Genomic DNA, 12,101 nt, shown 5'->3' on the forward strand with positions numbered 1-12,101 from the left:
AAAAGCATTGATTTCTTTAAAGAAAAAAGATTCATGTCACTAGAGATATAGAAATTATTGTTAAACTAGCTTTCTATTTTTTCATGTCTAGAATACTTAGCAATTGAACCATTTAATTCATTTATGTTGCATCATTGCATAAGTTATTTTGCATGTCTCCTGAGCAACAGATCTGTGCAAATCACACCATTGTAATAATTAATTTCAGATGAAAAACAAGGTTCACCATTATTTCACAATTTAATTTGGCTTAAATAATTTCCTGTGAGTTGGACAGAATTTTAGGAAGTCAGTTCTTGCTTTAATTTATTTGCATCTGGTAAAAGTTTCCATCTCCATGCAGATATAGTGCCTACTAAATCTAACAAAATGTTATAACCGCAAGTATCAAGTATCAAAAAGGAAGAGTTTAATGAGCATATCTACTACTTCTTAAACTGGCCGATTTCAAAATAGCAAATTTTAAAGTTTTAGATTGGTTAGCTTATACCATACAATGCATAGCCAGAGGTAATGAATAATAAAAACAGTAAATAGATTATTCATTGTACATTCTACCAAGTATTGTTTCCAAAATGTGAATAAATGTCAAATCTGGAAAATGCAGGGTTTTAATTATGGCATCATTATGGAGACTAGCTAAAAGTGAAACGAACTTATAGCTACCTTCATATAAAGTAATATTCCAACAAATCAAAGCAGATCAGAAAACTAGGTTACAGATAGTATTAACAACATTGGAAATGTTCTGATTCCAACAGACGCATAATGGATTACAGCTTTCATGCAAACTGAAATTATAGTTCTAATTCTGCAGTCCTTAATTACACGAATAGTCTTTACACGTATAATTTCCCACTAAACTGAGCAATGGCTTGTATGAATACAGAGTCAGACTGTTCCCTTTAGGACCCAGAACTCAAATGTATGCTTATCTCTTTCCCTCTCTCTCTCTGTCTTTCTCTAAAATATGTATGTATATAGTTACATATGCAGTTAGCATACTAGATTAAGTTGATAAGAGTATCATGTTTTGTGGATTCAGCAGTCCTCAGGCATTTTATGTGATATAGATAAATATTTTCTTTTGTGTTCTTTTCCTGTTTCTATCTTTCTCTCTTTTTTTCCCCTCAAAGGATTATGTTATCTATATATATATAGCTGCTTCAAGATCATATGAAGGAATTGCATTTGAATTTTTAAATAATTATTTTTTCCCAATATAGCTGTATGACCTAATGTTTGCTACTTTTATAAAAAAATTCCTGATTTGTAAAGTCATATTTTATGCTATATAATTTTTTAATCCCAACACATTAATGAGTCAGAGTGTATATGTTCTTTGCATATTTGTGTGCAAGTGACAGACTTGACTGATCACAGACGTGACGGATTATTTTAAAACATAGTGGAAAACTGACCAAAACAAATTCCAAGAAGGTAAAAGACAAAATTTATACATTATACTATGATTGGGACTTTCTTTTCTGTGCACTTGAATTAGAGATCGCATTTAGAAAATTTATTGGGTTCTTTAATTTGATAGCAATGTTATTAATAAGTATATGATAAATAGCGTCATGTAGTAACAGTGTAAATAGAAGAAAACATGCAGTTTAGTTTAAAAAAAAAAAAAAAGACTTGACACTGTGGTGGCTCCAGAAGTGGATTTCTGACACATAATAGAACTATAGTAGATAATTGGGCCAAATTATGGGCTGTGAGCCTAGAACAGAGCAATAAACGTAATTGCTTTTGCTAACTAGTCTAACTCACAGAATTTCAGAGAAGTTGTGATTTTACGTGTAGTTGCCCACATGGCTTCTAGTCACACTACTTCCAGCATGAAATGCTGTTTGTGCTTGGCTTTATAAGAAGGTGAAGAAGAGCCTTTACATCAGTTAGATGCCATGTGACTTTTCACCTTTCCAAAGGTTTAATCAGTGGTAACAGATTAAGCTTCGTTTCCAACTGCGTGACAATACTGCATGAACAAGGTGTCAGAATGGATGACAGAATCCAGCCTTCTGGGACCACCTTCTTCCAATAGAAAGTCTCTTGTACTATGAAACAGAGAGAAAAGGATCATCTTTGAAATAAAATTGACATCAACTTGTGACAAGTCAAAATATTTTTACTCTTAGTTCTGTATTGAGTTAATCAGAGAATAGGTAAGACAGTTTCAGAGATGCTTTGTCACACTGGATATAAGACACTATCTTCTGACAGGGAAGCCATAGCTTAACGTTTTGATGCTAGTGTACTGTATTTAATTAAAAACATACTTTGCTAACATAAGATTAAGACATATTTGCATACATCTGCTTTGCTTTTCTTGTCCTTCCCTCGACACAGATAATTTTGTATGAGAACAAGACATTCTTTTCTAATCCCACTTTTACTGTACGCTTACCACAGCAAATGCTGCTCACGTGTAGACTACTATTTTGTCCAGATCTCTTCCCGCATTAAAAGACTTACATAATCGTATTGAGAGAAAGCACTTAGAGATCCATAATCCACTGGTCCTCCTGAACGACTTTTTACATAATGAAAATCAGTGAAGGGTAAATATGTTGACTGGGAGTTCCATTAACACTTGACATTTTTCTGGATAATGTATATAAGCAAAACACACCTTATATGAGAAAAAAAGAAAGCCCATAACCAATTTTTTCAGACTACAATCAATAAGCACTTGTTTAATTTTTAATCCAAAAAGTTAATGACATCAGCCAATTTACTCATTTTTCAGTAATTGCATTCACATAAAAAAACACTGTTCATATTTACATGAAGAATTTTGAAACTTTAATTTTATTTCATATTCATAATGCTATGAGTTTCATGTTACATTCAATTTACAACACGAGGAGAGTCATTTTAGTTATAGTTCTGCATTCATTTTGTGAGGAAATTAAAAATCAGTCTGCAAATTTATGCTTATAGACTAGGAGTCCCAGAATAAAATTATAGATTGTTGCATTTAATAGACACAGTTTTGATAGTCTGATAAAACTACTGACAGTTGTTGCTATCAATACCACAGGACCAAATTTCACAGTCCTTACGTTGTGTACATCTTTAGTTGCAGTGAATGCAAGCTTTGCTGGATGAAATTTCGAGTGCAGAGTTTGGACACAGTAAGAATACAATATGTTAGTCTGCTCTAGCTTTCAGTTTCCCCAAACCAGAGGCCCACTTTCACCGAGGCAACAATACTGAACAAGCAGTGCTGAAGGCAACATCATACCTGCATCCTATTGGTAGCTGTTTCCTAAGGCAAAGATTTTTTGATTTGTCAAGATTACTGATTTGCTTGCAGTATAAATTAACATAATCAAGTTAGGTAGTTTGAGGGGGGCACGTTTATTTAAAGAAAATTTTAATTTGGGGGCTTAGCATATCAGTTCAATGACTTTTTTTGAAAGAGGGACTTCTTGTTTAAAGGAACTCATTGACAAGCTGTATTAATATTACAGTTTTTGTGTGGTTTTAATTACTGCTGCAATCCATCCAATAAGTTACATGAACATACTAACATACTTTATTTTAAGGTAAATAAACAGTGACAGTAACAAGTTTTATTCTAAGTGTAGAAAATGCCACCCTTGTGCACACAAAAGACAATGTAATTTAAGTCAGTGATAAGATTTTAGAATATAACAAACTTAAAACTAAAATGTATGTATCTTATGAATAAAGACAAAATAATTGAAACAGAACAAGATTGAAATTAAGCAATGAGAATCTTCTGTTGTACTGAAAACACAGTAACATTCTCACTCACTGATCAGCGTCAGAGTATTTGTATTTTTATCATACTATTTAAATACAAAGTATTTTGATGTTTGACTTTACATTTTTCACTTACAAAAACAGTACTTCCAATCTCTTTCTGGTTGCATTCCAATGAGGAAAAAATCTTGGCATATTTATTTATTTCTTAATTTAAAAGAAGCATCAGTGTATTCTACATATAATAAGGTTTCACTGCTACTTCAAATGTTTTCATGCTTAAATTGGTAAAGACATTTAATCCTTTTCAATTTGGAGGATGCATCATTCTCTTGGTATTCTTTACAGTAGAATATTCTGAGATGATTCAAAGCTGTGTAACAATAATAACTGAAGAAGAGTTAAGGACAGTTTCTGCTCCCACTTCAAGCACAGACAAACACGATTTGGTGGAAAGAATGCCTTGCCATGCAGCCATTAATTGTAGTTAGCAATTATTTATTTCAGAAAAAAACCCCTGTACTTTAGAAGGAAGTTGTCACTGTAGTACAATAAAATAAAATCAATTCAGGGGAAAGTGCTTCTGGGCAATGGTGATTTCATGTTATTTTGAATTTGTATACTGTGTGCCTGAGCTCTGTCACATTGAGTGTACACTTGTATCAAGTGGTTTTTTAGGAGATTACTGGCAGGAACATTATCCATTTAGATGGTGCCAATCCTCTGTTAGAATTTTACTTAATCTTTTAATTTCACATAACCTAGATATAAGATAATACTCAGAATGAAGTGAGACTTACATAATTATAGGCTACTTACACGAAGTCCTGGGGTTTTATATTATTCAAAATCCAAACAATGCATAGACTGAAAATTTACAACTCATCAACTCACTGAAGCTTACTTTTGAAGATGAGATTACCTGTTCTTAAAAATTCTTCTATACAGCTAACCCTGGATAAACAGAATATGCACTTGAGGATCTCAAGATACAAAATGATGAGTGCTGTAAGTGTTACCTTTTTCTTATCCACTGAAACTCAGACTTTCATTACTTGCACTTTCAGAACGTTTGGCTAAATTGTCCAGTCTCTGAAGGAATATGGATTGTTGAAGAAGCACAGAATGGAGTTCAACTTCTTACCTACCTTCATGAGAACTAAGTAACAGGAGAGTGCAAGCAGTGAAAATACCCACAAATCCTTGTACTGACTGGTGGTGGCAATCCAAATCTGTACCTTTTCCCACAGCTTTTGCTGTATTTTCCATAAATATTTTTACTCAATATGATTATGAAGGAGATCTTCACACTTAAAAATCAGTACATAGCAATTTCACCATGTCTATGCTTGGACAGACTGAAACAGTAGCACCAATAAATACAGACTTGACTTTATGTTAGAGTGCTGTTTGGGACCTCTAGGAATCTAGATTTCACTACATACTAAACACATCCTATGGAATGATTGTAATTGAAGAGAAACGAGTGTGGAGTCTTACTACACTCTGAATCCTCCTAAGAATGGAGCCTGGACTGGACCGATGTGCAGAACTCACGTTATCCTTCCTACTAATAGTATTCTATAAACTTACATTCCGGCCTCTGCTTTGCGTTATTTTTTCCCACTACAAGTGACCCGATTCAAATCTGACATACACCTTTCTCCCTCAAATTCAGTTCTCTTAAAAAAGGGGTTTCCTACAGTTTTTCAAATTATGCTTAGTTCTCAACTCAAAAAATTTAGCTCTTCAGGAATGCTGTCAACATAATTTTGTTTAACAAGCATGAACCAGTAACTTCACCAGATACATCTGACTGTTACATCTGTCTTTTTAATAATGTGTCCATAATAATCAATGCCATGGAATAACTATTTATTAAAAAAAACTGTATTACATGGTCTTCATATTTGTCTGTAAAGTGATTCGTATGTCTATGGCACTATAAAATATGTATGGAATATACATACCCATTCTTGAATGGGTAGTGTGTGTTCACTTAAACAGAACAAATTTTCATAAATTACGTAACAGAAAACATAATGCATAGGTCCTTAAACAAGACATCATAAAGCATATCTGCAAAGTTAGTGTCAGTTCCCACACTTCTACATTTAATCATTTCTAATGCTTCCCCAAAAAATTGTCAAAGTTTTATGCCATTCTTGCATTTACCTCCCAAAACTGCAGTGTGTCAGATTAATTGGACCAGTTATGAGTCCAGTCCTACAGGCTTCCTCTTCCCCAAATGATTAATCGGACAAAACTAAGGTATATTTGTTTATTTTTTTCTGGTTTTCTGCAAATAATTCGGCTGCTTGCAGAAATGTGACTGTACATATGTAAAACCCTGCCTGTCAACACGAGAGAGATGTTTTCGGATGTTTTGGAAGGTCTGCTTCTGCTATGGGTAGATTCATTGCTTCTAGTTTCATAGTTAATTGTGAAGTTCAAACTGTTTGCTTCTACAGAAAGAATAATTTGAATCAGTGGTAAGCATTAGCCTTTCTGCAGGGGAAGATAAAAGTCGTGGTAAATGTGCAAGAGAAACATGAGGCTTGTTAGTCTTTTTCTGAATAAACAACTCCCCCCTTTTTCTCTCTGGATCTGGAAAGCCATTAGTCATTAGCGTATGCTGTGCCAACCCATGCAACTGGGTTCTGTACAATCCAGTCTAAATCTGCAAACAATATTTGGTATCAAACATTGCTTGTTCTGTTTTCTCCATCCTCCTCCACACCTCCCTCGGCCCCAACCATTCACTTACATTCGTTTATTGGGGTTTTCATCCTTCCCTGCCTCTGCAGTATCTTGTGTATTTGATGAAAAAATTTCCAAACATTGCATTCACTTTGTCGGGCAAAACACCTGTGTTAGCCTTGAAATTCGTGCTACTCAAATACTGTAAACAATGACTAGCAGCAAACATCAGAGCTTATTTAAGAACAAAAAATACAGGCTTCTGAGAAGAGTGATCTATTAATAGCAGACAAATCCCTGTTATAGCCAGTAGTGATAATACCCTGATACTTTGTAGTTAACCATTACAAGTCCAGCAAGCGAACGCATTCTGTTTTGCGGTCTGATTTGCATCTTTTTTCTTTAAAGAACAAGAAGAAACAAACTGTGCATTTAGGATTTTGAGAGGCAAAAGTTTTGTTTTGTTTTGTTTTCAAGTGCTAAGTTTGAATTCTCAGCTCATCCAAGTGACCTGTTTCAAAATTAATTGTGAGGCATGAAACACTCGAGACAGACTTGAGAAGGACGGCTCTTGTCAGAGCCCACACTGGCCTAGGAGAGTTTTACCACACACACTGCCAGGACAATAGCAATAATGAGCACAGCAGAGAAAATAATCCCAGCTAAGACTTTGCTGATATCGCAGAAGGATTTATTCTCCTCCACAGAGATCATGCCAATAGAAGAAGCACCCACGCTCATGGTGGATTTGAGTTCTGCCCCAGGGTCTTGCTTAGCCTCTACTGTCCACTGTGGGACATTGACCTTCATTTCCATCTCGTACATCATCTCTCCTACCTGGTTGATTTCGTTCTCTAGATCTTTCAAATCCACCACGTCTATATTGTGCTCAGCCTCGTACTTCATGTTCTGGACGCTCATCGCCCTGGCAGCCACGCCAGAGGTTCCCCCACTCATGCCAGTCTGGATCAGGTGCTTTTTGGGGACATTTAGCGGGAACTCGTGGCCCAGCTCCAGGGCTCTCCTCATATCGATCTCCAGGATCTCTAGGCACGTGGAGAAAATCACCCAGAGCCTCTCGAACTCGGCTTTGTCCTCCTTACTCACGGTTTTGTCCTTCAGCACCGTGGTCAGCTTGTTCCTGTTGGCCACTGCCAGCTCCTGGGCTTTCTGCCGGGTTTTCTTGAGCTCCTCCCGCAGGTTCTGGGAGTCCGAGGTGCCGCCGATGGTCAGCACCATGTGCCGGTAGCAGGCGGTCACCCTGTTGAGCGCGTCCAGCAGCGCTTTGCACTCCTCCTTCACCATGGTGCCGGGGCTGCGGGGGGCGCGTCCCCGCCGCCGCTCTCCTGCCGCGCCGCCGCTTACCCGCTGCCGGGCGCGGGGAGCCGCCGCTGCCCGCCGTTACCGCCACGCATGGCAGGAGTCCCCTCCCGGCCGGCTGGGCTGCTCAGGCGGCCCCTCGGCGAGGCCAGGCGCGCTGCGGGGAACCTCGAGGCGCCGGCAGCATCGCTCCCGCCTGCTACGTCCAGCGCGCAGCGGGAACCGGGCGCCTCGTTCCTCGCGCCCCGCGCAGCGCCGACAAGCAGCCACGGCTCCCAGCGATCGGGCGCCGCTCTGCCGAAGAGCGCCGAACCCTACACGCCGCGGAGGCAGCGGAAAGAAAAGCGGGAGCTAAGAAGAAAACAGGAGGAGAGCCGGGAAGCGGGCTGTCCCGGCCGCCGCCGCCGCCGCCGCCGCCCGGGTGAAGCGCGGCCCAGCTGCGCGCCGCCGGGTCACATGGCGCCGCGCGGGGAGCGCCCGCGGCCTCCCGGGCGCGGCCCGGCCCGGCCCTATAAGCCCTGGCAGGCTCCGCCCCCGCAGGCTCCGACCGCCGCGGCCGCCTCGCTCCTCGCTCGCTCGCTGCCCGCCGCCGCCCGGCCATTGGCTTCGTGCGGCGCCGCCGCGCCGGGCCCGCCCTGGATCCCGGTAGGGCTTGGCTGAGGTGCGGAGCGGCCGGGGGGAAGGGGGCAGCCGCCGAGCGGCCCTCCGAGAGGCCGGGGAGGAAGGGGAGCGGTGTTGTTAGTGTGAGTGGCGCCGGGGGCCCCGGGCCGCTTCCCCGCGCGGGGGCCGCTTTGCACCGCGGGGGCCCTCCCGGCGCGGCCGCCGGGGCGGGGGGGCCGGGCGCTGGCAGCGGCTCCCGCGAGGCCTGCGAGAGCCGCCCCCGCCCCGCGCGGCGGCGGGGGGGCGCCGGCCTGCGAGGCCGCGGCCTGCTGCGCGGCCGCGCCCGGGGCTGCGGCGCTGCGCTGCGCGGCGGCGGCGCCGAGTTGCCGCGGAGCAAGTTTGCGCTGTGCCGCGGCCGCGTGTGCGGCGGCGCGAGCCGCGGGAGAGTTGCGCTTGCTGGAGCTCGCTCTCTCTCAGCCCTGCCCCCTCCCTCCCGTTTTTAATACTGTAAAGCGACAGGAATATTTAACACGTTGTTGAACTTTAACTAACCCTGCTGCCTACGTTATTTATGCCAGGTCAATGTTCTCTGCTTCCTGCCAGGCGTTGTGGTGCAGCAGATAAGCCGAAGCGCTACAGATACCTCAGCTGGTCGCTGAGGGGAAAGAATATGCATTTTCTTTACTTTCTGTCAGGGTTGTATAAGAAGGCCGGTAGGAAGTGTTAGTCTGCAATTGGGATATCTACAAATCAAGTATGTGGGGAGGTGTAGCAAACACTTAAGTCTTACACTAGTGAAAATGATACTTCAAAGACTTCCCTTATGAATATGTTGAAGTACTCTTTTTATGATTAGCACTGAACACTAGAATACTCTGTGTTTTGTGTGTGTACGTGTGTATTCTAGAGTACATGAGTATTCTAGAAGAACAGATAAAGTTGATAATGTTGAGCACTACATGACAGACTAAACTATGTTATCTTTGTAGCACATGGTATATCTTTAGCGAAGACAGCTTCTGGAAAACTTGTCATAACATATGCTACCACATATGTCTCTGTGGGTAGCTAAATGGCTTCCTGATGTGACAGGAACTTGAAAAAGATGTGGATATGTAAGAAGGGAAAGAGTAACTTTTTCCCTTAACATGTCAGCCCGGTAGTGGAAGGTGTGCTGTAAGCAAGGTAGGTTACTGCGAGGAGCAGACTCCTGACACAGTGGCTCTCTGTTGCTGAGTCCAGCTCGAAGGACCTATACAGGCAGCGTACCTTCTTTTCGATCTTGGTGGCTTGGAAGTTCAGTCGTCTACCCCCAGCTCTGTTTTGCTCTGGCTTTACTTTCGCCTTAATAAGTTTTATGTAGCTCCTGTTGTGAGTTTGCTACTTGTGGAAGAAGCTGCTTTATAACTGTCATAGGTTGCCAAGTTACTACAGAGTAAACTGAGTAGCTCTCTACCAGTTTGTGTTGTGTTAGTCTAGGGGGAGTGAATTGATAATGCGTGTTTCCTGGTAGGAATGAAGAAACAAGGGATGATTTTGACCTTCTTGTAAGCAAAGTCTTGTAATTGCTTAATCATTCTGTCAGCTGGAGAAAGGATTAGCCCTTGGTTTGAACCTGGAGTCTTATGTGACTTGAGAGTGTTAGGCTTATTGCTAGCTAAATTATGCATTTATATATAGTAGCTGCATTTAAAGTCTGTTCCCCATCACTGCAGTCACTATTCATCGCAGCACATCACAACTTTGAAACTATGCTTCTCTAAAACTAGCTGAAAAGGGGAACCATATTGTTTCAGCAGCATGTGACTACTTAAACCTGAAGGTGGCAGCATCTATAATCTGTATCCAATAATGCCTAAATGCATCTTCAGATGTATCATGTGAGAAGAAAGACTGTTTGTTAGATTAGTTCTAAATTAAGTTGTATGCAATTATCCAATTCAGACAGACTGTGGAAACTCTTAACACTTAGTTGTAGCTTGTCAGATAGGCATGCTGTTCTGAAAATCCACATCTTGATACCAATTTCAAGCAAGATGCTGACTAGCTGAAATCTCCTTGTCCTGGAAAAAAAGTATTAGGATGGAGGATAAAAAAAGTCCTTCGAAGTGAATGAGGAAGCAGTGTAAGGGGTAGGAGGAGAAATGCCTTTCCCCTTTCTATGGAAAGGCTTAATTATCACGGACATAAATAACATATTCTTCCTGTGCCAGTACCTTTAAAAATGTTGGCAAAGTACTCTGTGATGCTTTTTTGGACATGTGTTACTTGTTTAAATCCTATATCCTCATTTTAATAGACTTTTTAGAGTTTTAAGTAAATGCAAGTCTGTTTTGTGCATTATGTAGCATCAAAAGACCAACAGCTGTTAAGATCGTTTACTTCACTAGTTAAAACAATTTACCTGTTGAGTTGTTTCTCGCCTTCCCTTCCCTTCTCCCCCAAGGGGGAACTAGTGCAGTGTTCTGCAACAGGTTTTTTGGGACTAGATATTTTGGTTTAATGTTTAGCTTTTAGCAATAAAGGGGTAAGACTGGTGCTAGCCAGAAGGCCAGCCAGTTCTCATACTGAGGTGCACAAAAGCAAACAGTGTTAAACAAGGAATGGATTCAGTTCCTGTCCGGTTGTCTGATCTAAGGACAGTCTGAACTCAGGTAATCAAGGGAGTTCATAACTTCTGGCTTCAAATTGTCTTGCATTTTAGTCTTGCACTGAATTAACATCAACGTTATGTGATCTGCTGTGAACAGTGGTGTTCTGTAACTCTGTAGTCAAGAAACTTTTAACTCTGAGATCCACATCTCCAACTGTGCAGTATTCAGGCCCACTGCAACACCAGCGCGTAGGCTGGGGGAATTTGTACTGTCTTGCCTCAGTAACTAAAGGATCAAAATAATTGGCTTAAGTAAAACACTCTTCGTTCTTGCAGTTCAACCTTGTAGTTTGTGTTGTTCCCCACCTGCCCCCAAACTGCACATCCTGACTGCTGATCAAGGTTCAGCTGTCTCAGCTGCACCTTCACATGCTCTCCCTGATACCTCTGCAAGCCCAAGGAGATGGCCTTATGCAAATACAGCTCACTAATATATGGAGGAAGTTTTCTTATTTGAGAACCTATTCTGAAAACTTTTTACCTTCTGTGGTTAATGTTTTTCCTCTAAACCTGTTCCCTTTATTTCTGTTTACTTGGTTCACTGATCAGCATTCCTTCATCTTCTCTTCCACTGCTTGCTTGTGAATGGCTCAGGGTCTCCTATCAGATACCTCAATGCAGCAATAATAATGACAAACAAATAAAAATGGGTTGGAGGATAACAGCTACTCCAATGTTCTTTAAACCTGTGAGAATTCAAGTGTGGTTTTCATTCTCTCATGAAGAGAAGAATGCTGTTTGTTGCTAAATACGTGGCTGCTGACTAGACAATTTGTCTCTGAATCAGCAGAGGTGCCTGGATAAGAGTGGTAAGCTTACCCGTTGAGTGATGAGCTGCTCATTAAAACACTGATTCTCTACAGAGAAGAAAAATGGATGATTGTTAAGAGTCAGGCCTGTATGTTCTTTGGCCTCAAGTCTGAGACAAATAAGACTTTCACACTGCAAACAGTGGTGGAAACGTGTTATTGAAATTAAAAAAGGATGGACATTCTTATTTCTTTATAAGAATAGTCTCTCTTTGAGAGTTTACAAAATAGGATTTATAATCAAAAGCTGCCTGAACTGATACATAACTCCAGTTTCCACA

The 12,101-nt window shown here is 41.1% G+C and overlaps 2 protein-coding genes across 5 annotated transcripts in view; one reads left to right on the top strand and one right to left on the bottom strand.

Annotated features, from left to right (window-relative positions):
* Window positions 1-2,798: 2,798 nt before the first annotated feature.
* On the bottom strand, window positions 2,799-8,231 carry RGS9BP (regulator of G protein signaling 9 binding protein). Its single transcript, XM_009678365.2, has one exon. The coding sequence runs from the start codon at window positions 7,741-7,743 to the stop codon at window positions 7,030-7,032; it is 714 nt and encodes a 237-aa protein (XP_009676660.1). The 5' UTR covers window positions 7,744-8,231; the 3' UTR covers window positions 2,799-7,029.
* A 56-nt stretch (window positions 8,232-8,287) lies between these two features.
* The window catches only part of ANKRD27 (ankyrin repeat domain 27), a 52,078-nt gene continuing 48,264 nt past the window's right edge, over window positions 8,288-12,101 (top strand). The window contains exon 1 of one of the 4 annotated variants that reach the window (XM_068956235.1): window positions 8,288-8,403. The gene's annotated coding sequence lies outside the window, so the exon portion shown is untranslated. The other 3 variants (XM_068956236.1, XM_068956238.1, XM_068956240.1) reach the window with 3 other exon arrangements.

The sequence above is a fragment of the Struthio camelus genome, chromosome 10, assembly GCF_040807025.1.
Source record: "Struthio camelus isolate bStrCam1 chromosome 10, bStrCam1.hap1, whole genome shotgun sequence".
NCBI classification, from domain to species: Eukaryota; Metazoa; Chordata; class Aves; order Struthioniformes; family Struthionidae; genus Struthio; species Struthio camelus.